Source organism: Alosa sapidissima, chromosome 18 (assembly GCF_018492685.1).
Source record: "Alosa sapidissima isolate fAloSap1 chromosome 18, fAloSap1.pri, whole genome shotgun sequence".
Lineage (NCBI taxonomy): Eukaryota > Metazoa > Chordata > Actinopteri > Clupeiformes > Clupeidae > Alosa > Alosa sapidissima.
Genome location: NC_055974.1, coordinates 8,850,541 through 8,869,007, shown reverse-complemented (window position 1 = coordinate 8,869,007; position 18,467 = coordinate 8,850,541). Strand labels below are relative to the sequence as shown.

General features: G+C 44.5%; 1 protein-coding gene across 1 annotated transcript in view; it reads right to left on the bottom strand.

The window, feature by feature from the left end:
* Positions 1-10,283: 10,283 nt before the first annotated feature.
* pcxb (pyruvate carboxylase b) overlaps positions 10,284-18,467 on the bottom strand; it is a 218,988-nt gene continuing 210,804 nt past the window's right edge. The window contains exons 19-21 of the mRNA XM_042070635.1: positions 14,407-14,655; positions 12,334-12,474; positions 10,284-10,549 (exon numbers count right to left, since the gene is read on the bottom strand). Of these exons, the coding sequence (XP_041926569.1) occupies positions 10,295-10,549; positions 12,334-12,474; positions 14,407-14,655 (645 nt within the window). The 3' untranslated portion in view covers positions 10,284-10,294. The remainder of the gene's footprint in view (positions 10,550-12,333; positions 12,475-14,406; positions 14,656-18,467) is intronic.

Below are 18,467 nucleotides of genomic sequence, written 5' to 3'. Positions count from 1 at the left end.
ACACACAAACATACCTTTTGTCACTTTTTATTAAAAACGCACACACTCTCTCTCTCTCTCTCTCTCACACACACACACAGTTAAGACTTGAACTGTAAAATGACAAGAATGAAAAAATGTGTGTGTATGTGTGGTTTCAACCTGCCTGTGTGTGTGTGTGTGTGTGTTTGTGTGCATGTGTTTGACAGAGAGACTGTGCATATATGTGTATGGAGTGTATATTTAAATATGTGCGTGTGTGTGTGCGTGTGTGTGTGTGCGTGTGTGTGTGCGTGTGTGTATGTGCGTGTGTGTGTGTGCGTGTGTGTGTGTGTGTGTGTGTGTGTGGCGGTTCAGTCTCCCATTTTGCCTGGCTCCTGTTATTAAAGAGTAGCCGGGCTGGATGCCTGTGGAGATTAGAGGGGAGCTAAAGTAGGAGAGGCGGCGTTATTCAGAGGTAAATACACAGTGCATAATTTAAAGAGCTCCCACTAAAGTACCTACTGGAAGAGCCGTGACATCCACCAACATGCCTGACTGGAGAGGCAGAGAGAGAGAGAGAGAGAGAGAGAGAGAGAGAGAGAGAGAGAGAGAAAGGGAAAGAGAGAGTTGAGAAACAAGGTGAGGTGGTACTGAGGGGGGGGGTAGATAGTGATTGGGGAGAAATGGGAGGTGTTGACAACATTGAGAGATAGTAACATAGAGGTAAAGAGGGAGAAAAGCGAGGGATGAAGAGTGAGAGGGAAATAGAGGGGGGAGAAGATGGATGGGCAGAAGATGTGTGAGAAAGGGATAAAGGGCAAGAAAAGAGCAAAGGAAAAGAAATGAAGACAGAGAGAGAGAGAATGAAAGGCAAAAAGAGAAGGATGAGAGGGAGACGTGAGAGGAATGGAACGAGGGAGGGGGAGACAGCGCAGGTGAGGGGGGTCAAACTGTGGAAGACAACAACAGAAGGAAGGGGAGCAGACTCTCAGGGTGAATGAGAAGGAAGCACACAGGAAGCCTGAGAAGCCTTGGAGGTGAACGCCTCTTCTGTTCTCCTCTTTACTTTTATCTCCTTTTAGTTTCCTTCTCTTCTCTCAGCCATTACATGTGTCTGTCCCTTCCATGGATCTGATTAGGACTATGCACTCTCTCTCTCTCTCTCTCTTAATTCAATTCAACAACCTTTATTGTCCACCACCAATGTCCTTGACCTGTGGTGTTCCCCAGGGGTCAATCTTGGGGCCACTATTATTCAACGTCTATATGCTCCCACTTGGACAAATCATCCAAAATAATTTGATTTCATATCATAGCTATGCGGATGACACACAAATTACTTAGCTCTGTCACCAAATGACTATGGTCCCCTTGAATCTCTGTGTCAGTGTATATGTAGAACAAATCAACACTTGGATGTCTCAAAATTTTCTTCAGCTAAACAGAAAAAAAATGGAAGTAATCATATTTGGTAAAAAGGAGAAAAGACTTAGGGTTGCCACTGTCGTGGACACAAATGGGTTGAAATTAAAGGATACTGTTAAAAATTGTGTCGTTAATCGTTAAAAATTAATTTATAACTAAATCAGCTTTTTACCACCTCAAAAATATTGCCAAACTTAGAGGGCTGATGTCAAAAGATGATTTAGAAAAACTGCCTTTATCTCCAGCAGGGTTGATTACTGCAATGGACTTTTCACAGGCCTTCCTAAAAAGACTATCAAACAGCTTCAGGTGATACAAAATGCAGCAGCTAGGGTTCTGACAAAAACTAAAAGAACTGACCACACTACTCAAATTCTGAAATCCCTGCACTGGCTTCCAGTAAGTCACAGAATTGACTTTAAAGCACTACTGCTTGTTTATAAATCACTAAATGGAGCAGGACCTAAATACCTCTCAGACATGCTTCAGAAGTACACACCCTCCAGACCTCTCAGGTCTCAGGAGAAAAACCTGTTAGTAAAACCTGCTGTTAGAACTAAACATGGTGAAGCAGCTTTTAGCTGCTATGCGGCTCAGCTCTGGAACCAACTTTCGGATGACATCAAAAAGGCCCCAACTGTAGCCAGTTTTAAATCTAGACTTAAGACCAAACGGTTCTCAGATGCTCAGATGCAGAATCTGTCTTGAAAATAATTCTACCTTGTGTCTTTTATTTTGTCTTTTTAATCATTCTCTATTTTTAAATGATTTTACCTTGTGTGTTTTATGTTTTCTTTTTATTAAGATCTTTATCTGTTGAACTATTCTTTGACTATATTGCCCTTCTATGCTTTATGCTTTTATTTGTTATTATTGTTTGGTTTTGTTGATGTAAAGCACATTGAATGACCTCTGTGTATAAAATGCGCTATATAAATAAACTTGACTTGACTTGACTTATTGGCATGAATGTACATTTTACAGTGTTTACAGTTGCACTACAATAATAATAACATTAACAGTAATAATAATAATAATAATAATGTATAAAAAGCTCTCTCTTTCTCTTTCCCTCACTATCATGGCCTAAACATCTAGCACACATTGTATGACGCAGTTCAGTATTCAGTGTGTTTCTTTCTATAACGTATATTTTTGGGCTTTTTGGTTGTACTCAGATATGACAGTGAAGACTGACAGGAAGTGAGTCATGAGAGACGTGGGGTGGGATTGGGAAATGACCACAACTCAAACCCAGGTCCCCGTGGGCATTTGGAGCTGAATGTGGTACAGACGCTGCAGCCAGTTGTGCCACAGCTACCCCATGATTCAGTATCCACAGTTTCTACACTAAATAAGTTATTTTTGTGGATTTGTAAGGCTTTTGAACATACATTCGAGGCGACTCAGAATGGCTTGTCAGAACTGTGCAAACACCAGGGAACATTGCAGCTGGTCTTCATTCTCATTGTGTTGGTTAGGAATCTAGAGGTCACATTACAAATGACAAAATAAATGTCATGTCTACCATTCAATTTAGCTCTAATCCTTACAATCCTCACCAGTGGTTATCACGGGCCATGACTGCAGTATTAGGGGGATGCATCTTCAGTTTTTCCTGAGTTCTGATCTGGAAAAAAAAAGAGATATTCTAGAAACCCCTGACTTCCTGAATTCCACTGGCCACAAAACTGATGTTTCAGCAAATTGGGGTTTAGTGTTTTTGGAGCGCTTGGTTTTGCTGCAAATACGAAACAAAAGTCCAGGTCCCTCTGAGGTTTAAGTCTTTTGCTGTGGGCAAAGTTCTCTCTTTGGTTTGTACAGTACTCTCCGTCTGTCTCTCTGCCATGTCTTCCTTCCTCCATTTATCTGTGATCAACAACGCCGTCCTCTCTCATTTGATGCTGTGTAATTGGGTTATTCAATATTCTGCCCACTTTTATGTAACAATTAAGGCTTCTCGGTTTATGTTAATCAACTGTTTGAAATTCATTGAGCTCAAGCAGTGCCATATCTTTGCAGAGTTCATATTAAAAATGGCTGAGTTCAGAGCTATAATCTCATCTGTAGGGCCAGATAAACAGGCTTGGTAATCTTTGTCCTCATGTGTCAGTTACTGTAAGGCAGGAGACAGCAGGCTTCACACAAGCAGTGATGACACATTTCCTTCATTTTCATTACTTACTTTTGTTCTTTTACACAATTTGTTGCTACTGATTTCTGGGATTCACCAATGTTTTCTTATTTGGTTATTTCACCATATTTTATCGAGTGGAAGGAATCTTAGTAACACTTTACGTGACAGTATCGACATAAGAGTGAACACTGTCATGAACACATGACAATGTCATGACACATGAACCCTAACCCTAACTCTAACCTTAACCCTAAACCTAACCTTATTCCTAACCCTAACTTGTTATGACAAAAAACGAATGACACTTAATAACAGAAGATTTATGTCATAAATGTTTATGAGTTGTTTATGACACGTTCATGACAGTGTCATGTCACTCATGTCGATACTGTCAAGTAAAGTGTAACCAATTCGACTGATTTGATTTTTAAATTTGTGGAGTAAAGAAAAACTTTTGTTCCATTGATTTATAAAAAAAAAAATCACCACTGTTGACATTCTTCTTACACCCCTTTACGTAGAATTAATTTAAGAGGATGTTGTTGCACGAGGCCCCCTGTTGAGGCCAGAGAAAGGTTCTTCGAGGCCACAGTGTTCTGTCTGTAAAACCCACGTGTCTCCAGGCCTCAAGAACACAAACATAGAAACTGCTCGACAAAACCTTAACAGAGTAAGTGCGTGTCAATAAAAACAACTGTCAATCGAAGAGCAGAATCCAGCCAGGGCAGAGCTCTGCTAAACAACATTGTCTAGGCAGACTGGGGACTCATACCCTGCAATGCGGAGGATTGTTGTACAAAGTCTTATATGCCTTTAGCCACAGGCAGGTAAAGGACTCACAGAAGGGTCCAGTGATTCCTGTCCCAAAATAATAGCTCACTGGGAGGACTTACTGTAAGGCCTGGCCTACACTGGGTTCGCAACTGAAACACTCCATTTGCGTAGCGTAAACCTAGTTTTAGAAGACTGCTCTTAATGTTTTCAAACGTGCACGCTGCTATCGAGTCTGGTGTAGCCAGTTCCATTGAGTATAGTGGGAGCTTATTGTTGCAGCATACACTACGTGAACGGAATGCTTCAGTTGTGTGCCGGATGTAACCTCCCAGTAAAACAGTTAACCCAGTGCCACATTTTTTATCCGAGTTAAAACCCCTCATTCTCTGTAGGACAAAAAAAAAAACTTTCTGCAGACAAATCTACTCCCACCTCTGCAGCCTCCCCAACACTTTTGCCAAATTAGAGAAAGCATCTCGAAAAATGTCTGAGCAGGCACACAAGTTCTGTATCCCCTTTTGAATACATCACAACAACCACATCTTCGGCATGAGCAACAAGCTTTACTGTCCAAGCTGTTCAGGAGAGGAGGCTTGAACAGAACTTGACCTGGAGTCCACACTGCAAAAAATAAAATCTAACCAAGTGTTATTAATCTTATATTAAGATCAAAACATCTATTTGGTACTGTTTTTAGTATGAAGAGACTTACCTCTCTAGAAAGATCACTTTGACTTATTTTAAGGAGTCTTATCAAGACAAATTAACTCAACACACTGGCAGACAAATTTGCTTGTTTTCAGGATGAGACGTCTTAAAAGTCAAAATAAAGTCAAATGATTTTACGAGAAAGCGCTAGGTAAGTCTCTTTATACTGAAAACCATACCAACTTGATTTTTTGATCTTGATATAAGATTAATAACACTTGGTTAGATTTTATTAGATAAGCAGTTTTTGCAGTCCATCAGAAGAGGCTCCAAGGCTATCGTGCACAAGAGTCCAGAGAGGTTTTGGCATATTATACACATTTGTACGCAAGAGCTAGACTTGTATTTCTCATAGTCAACCAAATGTCTTTATGTATCCATTACAATAAGACTAAATATTTTAACAAAACATAAAATCCATAACCATAATTTATTACAGACAAAGATGCAGTAATGACTACCTCCTTTTGTTGCTTGAAATGTGTGTGGTTTTCTGGGCATGAACCACACACACACACACACACACACACACACACACACACACACACACACACACCATATTTGCACACACACATAGCATATAGAACAAACTCCAATGGCTCTGTGCAACTAGTGGCTTAAACACACAATCTGAGGCTGTCACAATGGTGTGTTTATACTTTCTACTAGTCATAGACATGTTCTTATTGCTATCATATACCCACATGGCCCTTGGATGTGTGTGTGTGTGTGTGTGTGTGTGTATACGCTAATTGCTTATAATTAGCATATAATTGCTCCCGAAGGATGTCAATCCTTAGGGAGCAAGGGGAGAGAGATTGGAGTGAGAGTGTGAGAGAGAGAGAGCACATAGGCATGTTTTCGCTAACAAGGTCAATTAATTAACCTTTAAAAGGGCATGGAACGCTGCGTTTGTGGGACAGGTCAATGAGACCGATGACCTAGCCATCTGACTGACTAGTCTGCTCGTGGCCTTGTGCAACTAGTGGTTTAAACACACACACACACAAACTAGATATACATTTCTACAAAATAAATGGTAGAGAAATCATTTTTGTTAATTTTATTTATTTCAGTTTTAATTTTAATTAACTTTCATGTGTGTTTCATCAACACATTATTGATACAATTTTAACAAATCAAATCACTATCAGAGTTAAGGAGTCCAATAGGAAAAATAGCAAAAGAAATTAAATTAAATTAAAATAATTATAAAATGAGGATGAGGAAACATACATTTATTCACATATGGAAATATTAATATATTAAAACACAATTAGGGAGGGCTGCTCTCCAGAAGTAATATGAGTTAAAACATAATTCCCATCCAATCTGACTTTCACTCTAATCCAGTCCAATTCACTCCAATCGAGACATGCAGCAGTTAAACAGATTACGAAATGAACGCTTCTTGAAAATTTAACATACATATTAGCCCCATATTCATTGAAAATCTAAATCCAAAATCCATTTCTCATACACTAACACAACAAACCAATCCTTGGAATACAATGGGGTAGTGTAGCACATCTCAGATTATCACTTAAAAAGAGAGAATATCTCCAAATGATTTGTTAGGGATTGTACTGGGGAATAGCGACTTGGAGAACTGTGTGTGTAGTCCTGGTGTGAGAAAGAGGCTCAGCCTGGAGCACCCTGCAGTTCCACATCGCTGGGATTCACACCTCTAGAGGCAGCGGCGGTGGAAAGGTCCTCTGTGGTTATGTGCTTGATCAACTCAAAGCCGGATTTGAGATTACTTTGGGTGTGCTATTTCAAAGCTCTCCAGAACCCATACTAGTCATGCTCCTTTACATAAAACTGCTGGTAATAACACTCATGCATGCGCGCACACACACACACACACAGACACAAACATATACACACACACACACACACACACACAAACATACACACACACTTGTTACTTGTGTTTTACTGAGATCACTGAGTAAAGAACTATTAGGAGCATTGGGCAGGTCTGCCAGAGGTGAGTCTCTTCATTTAAGAAAGCACTCTTCTCTCTGCAAAGCGTCTTTTGGATGTGGACGTGTTCTACCTCACACACACACACACACGCGCGCACACACACACACACACACACACAAACACACACACACACACACACACACTTTGTGTTATTGTCCTGACCTGTTTGCTGCTTCCCATCAATTACAGCAGGCTTTCTATGTTTAACTTCTAACGCTTCAGAGAACGCTTGTCCTTTACAAGATGCCTCATACGTCTTCTGTTGCCCTGGAAACGAGGGATGTCTATATGCTGGTATGCTGGAATGGAAGGTTTTGGTTGCTTTGTGACCCACACACACAACAGACAGAGATACATACACACACACACACACACACAGATATTATTTTCACACAGGTTAAAGTGATTCATCCTATGATGCAAATGTTCTGTGCCGTTTCAAATATGTGTAGCAAAGAAGAGGACTTCACAGTCACACGCACACGCACACACACACACACACACACACACACTAAATGGACACCCCTCCACTTGACTCCCTACACACCCAGCAGGGAAAGCAATGAGCATAAGCTCATTTCGAAGAACCCTTGCTTGGGCTTGCTGCGATTTAATGAAAAGCTACTCACTGAAATTGCACCAATTGAGGACGGCTTTATCCGACCCTCCACATCACCATTACTACCACAGCCCCCCCCCCCCCCCCCCCACACACACACACACACACACAAAACCCAAGATAAGCCGCCCCAGTGTTAAGAAAGATTGAATCTGAGTGCTTGAGTGCTCTGCCGCCTCTTTCTGCCTTTAGTCCAATTTGAGGTTTATCCGACTTTTATCGGGTGTGCGAGCTCTCGCTCCTTGCACCGGCCACCCCACTGACCCTGGCCACAGAACTGGCAGCCGCCCATGAGCCCAGGCGGGTGGGCACCACAGCAAGACGGCCGTGCAATTTCTGCAATTTGCACAAAATTATTATCGCCACTCTTCCTCTACATACACAGTAAAACCTCTTTTAAGTGATCCGGCAGTACAATCTCAGAGCCTTTTTTTTCTGTCTTGCCTTCTCTTCCCCCGACACTTTTAATTCGAAGGCACCGTGGTGAAAATAATCCAGGACATCTCTGGGTGAAATGCAAAACCACACGTTCTGAAAGGAACCAAAAATAAAAGCGATTACAAAACCACACTCTGCCTCAGGTCTTTAGGGAATACCTCAGAATAGTGGCAATGACTCTCACCATTCCCAACCTCTCTCTCTCTCTCTGCACACACACACACACACACACACACACACACACACACACACACTACCCTTCTGACTTCTGTAAGGTCAACTCATCAACTCAACACTGTCACCTCAGAAAATAATGTGCCTCGCCCCCTTTCTCCCTCTCGCTCCCCTGTAATGACTCCTCCACACAGTGCTCCATGCATATGACTGCTATGGGCTATATCAGAGCACTTGCATAGCTGTAATGACTACAATAGAAATAGGATATGGGCAACATGAGCCCTGGGGTTGGGTGAGATGAGGTGGGGTGGGGTGATCCCACAGTGACCACTGGTCAAGTCTCTGTGGGGACAGGCACCACCCTCTCCACCTGTCCTGTTAGACTGGTTACTGAAGCGCGTATGTGGAGCTATGAAAATGGCCACAGCGTGTGACATGGCACAGAAGTGATATAAGACACTATGCATGCTAGCTCCCAGGAGATAAACAATATGAGGAGCATATATATGGGAATATGAGATGAGTGCCTGAAAAATTTGTGATTAATAAGCCTGTAGATTTTTTGTGTGTGCGCTTGTTCACACCCCATATATTTTCATTAATCATGGGGACAAGGTAATGTCGTGCCCACAAATATTCCCAGAGTGATTTTTCAAGTAGTGCATGAGAGGCACGAACTCTGTTTAAAAAAAACCCACAATACCTCACAATTGAGGGCTGTAATATAATTATAATTACACAATGTTGCTGGCTGTGTTGAGTGTCAGAGACAATGGAGACAATGTTACCATGACAACATGGTTGCTCCGTGTCTTCAGCTGGGCCGAACGGCGGCTACAGAAGCTAGCATTAATATTTCAGACCTTTCAAATGCATTTTACGCTCCAATAAGGAGACGCCGAAATGAGACTGGTGCTCTTTCAGAGAAGGAAAAGTTTGCAGTGAGCCATGCTGTTGCGCGCATAAACACACGCACACACACCCACCCACACAAACACACATAAACACACCAGCGCCTGCAGCATTGGTGCTAATTAAAGTTCAACATAGGTCGTTAAGCAGTTGAGTCTAAGTACATGCACACACACACACACAAACCACACACAAACCACACACAAACCCATCAAATGATATCCATCTTGTTAGTAAACATGTCAGCGGACAGCAAAATATAAATTTCAGTCCTTTGAGTTTCACATTAGTCCAGCTAATTGTAGCCCAATTACAGAAAATCAATGAACTTATTCCAAAAGCTAGAAACATTCATATGAAAAATACCGACTCCACCTGCTTATTTGGCTTCTTATTCACATGCAGTGACATCATGTCCTTCTGAGTGCGACTGGGGCCGCTACCAACAGATCCATATTTACTAGACTTCCATTCCGAGCTGCACCTAATGCCTACTGATGGCCCTCTATCAAACCCAGCCTTCACAATCGTACCAATTCAGACATTTTTTATATGAAAAAGCATGTCTGAAATAGTTGGGTTTATTCATCCATCGGTTTTGCTCTGGGTCTGTTTATGGTAAAGACACTTAAATAGAGTATTCCTGTTATTTTCGATGCAGGACTCTTAAGGGAATCTTAAATGGTAAACATTACCTTGAGCGGTGAAATATCTCTTAAGACCTAGTCTGTAGTATTGCATCAGAATCAAAAGTCAGGTCCTTCATGCACAAAACTTTATAAAAACAAAATCAAAGCTCAAATCTTATCTCATTCCAACCTTAAAGGAGAAATCCAGTCAGTTTGCGCTTCTCAAGATCACTGAGTACTGTCTGTACGAAAACGAACAAAAACAATCGGTTTTCCTGCCTCCTGGCTGCGTTAGCTGCTGGCTGTAGCAACCTGAGCTAGGTTAAAACCCATTGTTTTCAGGTTTTTTCATACCAACAGTACTCAGAGACCTCGAGAAACGGAGATCTGTGTGAAAACCCGTCGGATTTCTCCTTTAACGGAGGTCTAGTAAGTGCACATCTGTGATCCATATTTTAGGTGCAACAATGTCACACTGTCACCCCCACCTGCCCCCCCCCCCCAATCGCCCCCACAGTGTCCATCCTAGTCCTCGGTGATCTCCATGACGAGGTCATTGGCCTCCAGCGTGCTGTCGGAGTTCACATACAACTTGGCCACCGTGCCGGCCACGGGCGAGTTGACCACCGTCTCCATCTTCATGGCGCTGAGCACGCACAGGGGCTGGCCCTTCTCCACCTTCTGGCCCTCCTTCACCTTCACCTCCACCACTTTACCGGGCATCGGCGCCCCCACCTGGCCAAGCACGTCCTTCAGGGCCTTGGGGTGGAAGTGCATCTCCTGCAGGGGGGAACAAAACGGTTAGGAGGTGTGTGAGTGTGAATGTACAACGTGTGTGTGTGTGTGTGTGTGTGTGTGTGTGTGTGTGTGTGTGCGGGTGTCTGGATTATAATTAACTGTATTGTGAAGCGTGGTAGAAGTGTATGGCGGTAGAAGAGGTCTAGTGGTCCCTCATATATTGTACCTTGCTTGAGAGCACCAGAATGCATCGTGCTGAGTCACTCTAAATGACTGAGGCATTTCAGATGAATTTCAGACATATTCTTAGTAACTATTAACTTTAACAACTCATCGGAATGTGACATCAATAGTGTGAGAATATTACTGCTCACTGACTAAAAATAACATTCAAAGAGCACAATCAGAAATTATCCTAAAGTGGGATGAGTCACTTCCATAAGATGATCATCAGAAAGTGGATTCATCTCAATTTGCTGGAACAAATCATAGAACATTCTGAAGGGGGCTGGAAAGGGGAATTTGGTCACTGGTGAATCTGACAATTTGAAATCCTCTCTCTCTATCTGTCTTTTCGCTCTCCTCTTCCCTCTCTCTCTCTCTCTCTCTCTCTCTCTCTCTCTCTCTCTCTCTCTCTCTCTCTCTCTCTCTCTTCTCACTCTCTCAGAAGCATCAGAGACTGTGGCCACTAAGGAAAGGCCATGAAAAGCTTTCAGCCAGAGGCTTACATGTACCGAAAAAGGAACTGCCTGGTTCTTTTGCGATCACGACAAAAGCAAACTCCCAGCATTATCTGGCATTATCTCATCCAGATTACAGGAACATTACTCAATTTTACAGCTCTTAAGAAACAGACAGGGCTTTTTTGGGGGGTGGGTTGTGAAAATCCTTTTGAGTCCTATTATATAGACATCTTTTTGTAGTTAAGTTTTTTTGTGCTCTGATTTTTATGCGTTTAGAGGCTTAAAAGAACAAGGTGTGCACTTTGACACGTCTGAGGTGCATTTATCTGGATAAAGGTTCCTTATCAGCATGCTTCTATTTAAATTCAGCATGGCAACTTAAGGTTTAAATAAAAGACACAAAGCGCTAAACCATCAGGTTCATTTGCTGTGCAAAAGAGAAGAAAGCTTACAGTTGCGAGTGCTTAATTCCCTCTTTCTGAAATTATCTTGGTGGGAAAGGATTGCTACAGCACACAGGTTAGACATTAGACAGAATTTGGAATTAAACACCTCTAGTTGTGAAAACAGAATTAACTGAAAGGTTAATTGAAAGGTTAAACTGAAAGGTCTGAAATGAAGTCAATCGAGTAGAACAGTGATTCTCAACATTTTCGGGGATAGAGGCGCACCTAAGGTCAAACCAAAACCCTAAGGCACACACCCACTTACGGTTACTGATAATGATGAATGTCACATGCATTATTATATGCTATAACAGGGGTGTCCATTCTTATATTCCCATATTTTGTGTTCATGAGCTGAGACATGTGTGCTCACATGGCATTTAACAGGCTGCGCAACTGATCTGTAGCCTATTAGACTACTTTATAACACCAGAGGCAAAGCACAGAGGAAAGGCAAATATAACATTCAAACAGGTGCTGCCAAAGTGTTGGTTGATTGGTCGTTTTATGTTGCTAAAGCAGGTAGGTGAGAAGTTGCTAAATCTAACAATTGCAACATATCCTAACAGACACGCTCATAAGTCGTAAACTATGGACTCGTGAGATGGATCTCGCGGGTTCCTCAAAATTCCATGGCACACCAGTTGAGAACCACTGAGGTAGACCATGGCTTGACCACTTGGGTGACCACGCTTACCTTCATGGCCAAGGTGTCCTTGACCAGGACAGTGCGGAGCTGACCGTTGAGCTCGAAGAACACTCCCCTCTGGCCGATCTTATTGAGGTTGCCGAGTGCGAGGGCTTTGATGTGGAGGGTCTTGCCCCTCTCCAGCTCAACCTGAGAAGAAGATGGAGAACGTGAGCATATTCTAAAATGAAAGTCTTTTAGCACCCGTAAAGAGCACCCCTGGGTGCTCACTACACTAGAGCTCTTTCATCTCTCTCCAGAAAAGGGCTCCTTGTGTGGGGCAGTGTTATACATATTCTTAAACTAAGCCACTATGAGCCCTTTGCAGTGAAGGGAAAGGGAGGACAGAGAGCTTTTAGAGTGAAGGGCATGTGTGTATAAGTATGGACAGATTAAAGGAAAAGGGCAGTGAGTGGACAGAGAGGGATGACTAAGACAATGCCCAGAGAATGACCAGGGGAATAGAAAAGGTCCAACTTATGAACGTTAGGAAAGAGAATAGACCTCCTCTGGTTGGCAAGATGATAGAGAGAGAGAGAGAGAGAGAGAAAGAGAGGGAGAGACATGGGGGTAGAGAGAGAGAGAGAGAGAGAAAGAGAGAGAGGGAGAGAGGGAGAGAGAAAGAGAATGGGTAAATAAGTGTCCTCTCACATGCGTTTGACGTTTGATTGGCATGCAGACCAAGACAAACGAGTGCAGGCGAAAAGAGACGACGGAGATGAATGAGCCGCACTTGCGTCTGTGACACACTCACTCGTTCCGAGGGCCTCCTGGACCATATAATGCCTGTCACGTGGCGGAGCTGGAGCTGGTTGCGGTTATTTTAGTGACCGTGCATACAGTCAGCCAGCCAGTCAGTCAGTCAGTCAGTCAGTCAGTCATTGCTGCCGCCATGCACGTCACCAGGCCTTTTTATAGCCCTCGCGCTAATCCGTGCTAATCATCCGAAGCTAATGTCTTATTTCACCGGCTATCCACTGAGAGTTATCGCCATGGAGAGGAGACAGAAAAACTCCGACAAACTCTGCACGTCTAAGGATAGCCACGATAAAGGGAGAAAAAAAATTCCCCCAGTCATCTAAACATACAGTGAATCATGAGGTTGGGGGAGGGGGGTAGGGGGAGGAGTGCAATGCGCGGAGGGCTGAATTTTAAGAGCCATCAGGCTTCCGCCACAGTGCATCCGCGGATCCCCTGCTGCAGCTGGTTTAAAGCTCTTTTTTTTTTGGTGCGCTTGCTGACTCCTCCGTTTCCCCCCTGCTTGTTTCTCCCGTCCGCCCTAATGGCTCTGATCAGTTATGCTACCCCTTGCCCCTGCTGCGCCCCACGCAGAGGATTCGACGGGAAGCCGAGTGGCGCGGCGCGGCGCGGCGCGGAACGGAACGCGTCGGTGCCTGCCGGCAGTCGCCCAGGTGGGGTCGGACATGCAACAACAACTTAGCCGTCTACACTTAGCGGCACCTGCGCTCGCTATATATTGCATTCACGACGCGGCCACAGCACGCTGTGCTAATTTAGCGACGGCTCACCCACAATAGCTACAGCTCCGGTAGCACCTGCCCTCTGTCGAAGGCCACACTAATTGAAATGACTATTCTGCTAAAGTTAGCGGAGGCCATCTTGGGGAGGCAATGTCAAGGCACACCAGGCAATGACGTTTGAAAGGAAGGGTTTCTGAAGGAGAACAGCAGGTCCTTGGCTGAAAAGATTGTAAGCTCACATCCCAGGCAGCGGCAAATTGCAGAGGGCTGAATAAGGTTTGAATATGTATTTCTCTGCAGGAACAGGGCGAGAGAAGACAAAAGTTTATGGGGGTGTGCAGAGAAATAGCTGTCAGTAAAACGAGAGGTAGAAACGGACCATGGAGAGGTAGACAAGAAAGGCTAAAAAGAAAATAGAATATGCAAAATAGACGTGTGAATGCGGGGAGAGAAAGGCAGGAAGTGAAGGAGAAATTCATATTGTGAAAGAGAAAGATAGCAGAGAAAAAGAGAGCGAGAGAAAGAGAGAGAGAGAGAGAGAGAGAGAGAGAGAGAGAGAGAGAGAGAGAGAGAGAGAATAAGGAGGAAGTGCAGTGTCCACCTCGATCTCTTCAGCGATTTTTGGTCCGTCCAGGAAGAGGCGCGTGTTGAGGCACTCGACGGGGCCGTACTGGGCTGTGAACTCCTTGTACTCCTGGAAGACCTTTGGGTACATGGCTGCGGACATGACGTCCTCCGGCGTGATCTCTTCACCCCACACGGACTTCAGATTGGCCTCCAGACCCTCAAAGTCCAGAGGGGGCAGGGTGGCGCCCGGACGTCCTTCAATACGGGGCAGATTCTTCAGCACCTTTTATAGGGAACACATCGACACAACATCACCATAAACATGCAAATCTTAACATCAATGCTGTACACTGTTAATCAAACAAACACCTGCGGCTCACATTTCCCTTATGCTATTATCTTAAAAGGGTTAAAAGGCCTTTTATGTTGGATATTACTTTATCACACATAATTTATCAAAGAGAAGCATTAATAAACAAAAATGCCTGTTTCCATGGTTCATCAGACTTTAATATGTTATGGATGTAGCCCCTCTAATGGTTGGCATTTAATATTACAATTTCTTCACAAGTCTCCCAGCGTGTTAGGCTGACCTGGGGCCTGTAATTCTTCCACCAGCACCAGCACCCCCCCCCCCCCCCTGCCTATTAGCATCCGTATTAGCATACCTAATAAACTCAGCATAAAAGTTGCATGCATATTTGCGTGCTTGTGCATTCAAGACGGGTCGGGCGACGGCAGAATGATTCATCAGCAGGTCTAGGGGTTGAGTGTTGAGGCTTCACCCCGCAGCTCCAGCGGCTTGTGTCATGTGAGAATGCTCCCAACCAGGCGGGCGACCGAAAAGGCAACAGAGCATTAAGCCCAGGCTGGCATTAATAATGCATGTCTGACGAACATGCCGTCTTCTGTGTCTACTGTGTCTCCGCTAACCCCCCCCCGCTCCTCCATCCAACCCACCCACCCTGAGCAGAGCCAGAGAACTGCCATCAGTCACCGAGGCACAGAGTGCCTAGTCTCCGATTGTGGCAGCCACTCAATATGCTCAGCAGATGTTTGACTCAATGTTGAATGGCTCCACATATGGCCCTAACATGGCCAGATGAGGTTCAAACAAAGTACATGTAAGTCACTGTTGTGCCACAGAAATAATTGATCAGTAAAACACGCTCGATGATGTTTTATGCCCCCAACGTCGTCTTCCAGGCAGTGCTGCCACCGCTGACTTAAAGGCACCTTATCCTAACCCTAACTCTAACCTTAACCCATGCCTAACCCTAGTGCCTTCCAGGCAGCGCTGCCTTGAAGACAACGTTGGGGGCATAAAATATCAAGAAACGTAAAAGCTCACGCTGATTAATTGCCTTTCATATTACACTACAGCAACCGAGACCTTGAAGTTATTTCACGACTTAAAGAAACTAAACAAAACCAAACACAGAAAAAAGAATGAAAGAAAAACCAAACACAGAAAAAGAAAGAAAAACGTCCTTGGGGCTTGAGGCAGGGGAAAAAAAGCAACGTGATGTGATCCCGAGGCTGTCGGGAGTAAAATTAAAGTCTCAAATACTAAAACGAGAGAAAGAAACAATGACTATCGACTGAAGTTGGGGGGAACTAATCTGAACGCGCAGCGTCCTCTGTTCCAGTGTGATGTCTTCTCAGAATCAGTTGATTGAAAAAAGCTAAACTGCATGGCAGCACTGAAACAAGCCTGGACCCTTTTTTTACGCCTCCAATTTCACCACGTGAGTCAAATTGACCTTGGGCCCTCCTCTGGCGTCCACCTCACATACAAATTCGACCTGCTTCCAAGCAAAGGAGAGATGGAGAGAGAGAGAGAGAGAGAGAGAGAGAGAGAGAGAGCCTGCTCTGAACATCTAAAGACTGCAGTCATTATTTGTGTTTGTGTGTGTTCCAACAGTGGAGGAGTCCTGCTGGTTGGTAAATTACAGTGGAGGTCCTTGGTGGGGAGGGGGACTTGGGACTGCGGGGCCTGACCACCACTCCCTTTTGTCCGCACCAGCTGCAGAGAGGCAGAAAGGCACCGCGCCGGCTTTTGTTCCTCAGCGGCACTGCGATGCCCCCCCCACACACCCCACCCTCCCCCATCACGTCTCTCTGTTCACGCTTCGCCGTCAGTGAAGGCGAAGTGGAGACATCTCCTTCGGTCTTGCCACACACCCACCCACACACCCACCCACACACACACACACACACACACACACACACACACCCACACCTGACCTTTTGATGCGGCATCAGACGAAGAAAGGGAACGGCGGGCGTGGTGGGCAGGCGCGAGGAGACCGTAGGGGAGACGGAGAGCGTAAACATGATAACACCAAGACGCCGCCACTCTGACAGGATTATTATACGCTGGCTGGCGCAGAGGGGACAGTCACTTGACATGAGGATGATTGTCTTGGAGCCACTTGAGAGAACCACTACATGTGTATGTGTGTGTGTGTGTGTGTGTGCGTGTGTGCGTGAGCGTGTATGTGTGTGCGTTGAGTATTTGTGTTTGCATGTGAGTGTGTAGCAGTGTGCATGCATATCGTGGGCGTGGGATACATGGGATTTAACTGTCACCACTGTGCTTTGAAATGACACATAAGTCTCTTTAAGTCTCTGTGTCTCGCATGGCTTGGCTTCAACACACACGGGTGTGTAGAAATCCTTTTCCTGCTGCTGATTGGACAGACATGCAAGTGACAGGCACTGTGGGCTGTAGTGTATGGGACAGGCAGTGAAATAAAAGAAAGGCAATCAAGACCATCAACTACATGTATGAAATGAAATATGAGTTATTAAGTTATGTGAAGCATGTCAGTATGGCAACAAGAGAATAAAACCAGAAATCAAATAAGTCACAGCCTCGCAAACACAAAAAGCTAAGTCACCATGTCGAGCTTTCATAGGCAGCATCAATATGCGGAACAAGAGAAGAAAGACCAACCCGACGCCAACATGGCTTACTTTCCTGACTGAAGGAAATAAATCTGGTCTCTTGGCGCACACAGGCTCAAATAGCAATGAATGCGAAGTAAGATCGACTCCCGGCAGCCAGCTTGTTTGAGAGCTCAGCTCATGTCCAACACTCCGTCATTTCACCGGCACTTTGGAGGCTGCCGCTGGGTCTACACAATTATTCTGGGGCTCGGACATTTTCTGAGTGTAAACAGCAAACATTTGCTTTCTTTGCGCTTGTTTTTTGGTCTCCTGTCGTGACATGAGGCGCGACATTTTGGGTTAATCTGGAGAGTGATTCATGCATCTGCGCTGATGTGCCCCCGCGTGTCGGACCTATTACTCGTGCGTGCTGGCCCTGTGGCGCTGAACGCAAGGCGCTCCGGTCGAGGCTTGTCTGTGTCTGTTCAGAGCCACAAATCATAATAAACATTGCTGGCTGAAACTTATAAAGACTAAGTGGAGGCTAAAAAGCCAGCCTTGATTTGATTTGGCTTCTCATCTTGGTTGTATGGATACAGGAATTTGCTCTTCTGTGAAAGGCTTTTGAGTGGCAATTAATACCCATCTACAGATGCTAAGCAGGTGATAATTTGCTGGTTGAATGCACAATTCTGAGCAAATTCATCATGTCACTTTTTCGGTTCCTGTGTAGGTTGCAGGCGACTTGTAGGAAGCTTCTTTTCAGTGCAAAACCCTCTTCCTTTTCAAAGCCTCCAAAGTTCTTCGCAATTCACTTGATTTTCAAAGTGGGGTGGCGGCTGCTATACACAAGGACTTTCCAAACCTGCTCAAGGGCTTGCTTAATGACGTCCCGGTCTGCTTGTGCTTGACAGATGTCCCCTCGATAGCCTCTCCTCTCTCAACAGGACACTCCAAGCTCAAAGTCACAGCCTTCTCAAGAAATTGGCAGGCGCTATCGACTTTCCAAAGACATCCCCCCTTATTTTGTGCATTCCTTTCACAGAAAGCAGTGCGGTGAGACTGTGCTTTCGCTTCTAAAGCCAAGTTGCTTCTTTTTTGCCTTCTGCCACCTCTACACCCCTCTACCCTCTCCCCTCATCCCCAGCCCTAGAACGTTCAGCAGAGCAGAGAGCATGGCGGCTATTAGCACGCCGCGCTAAG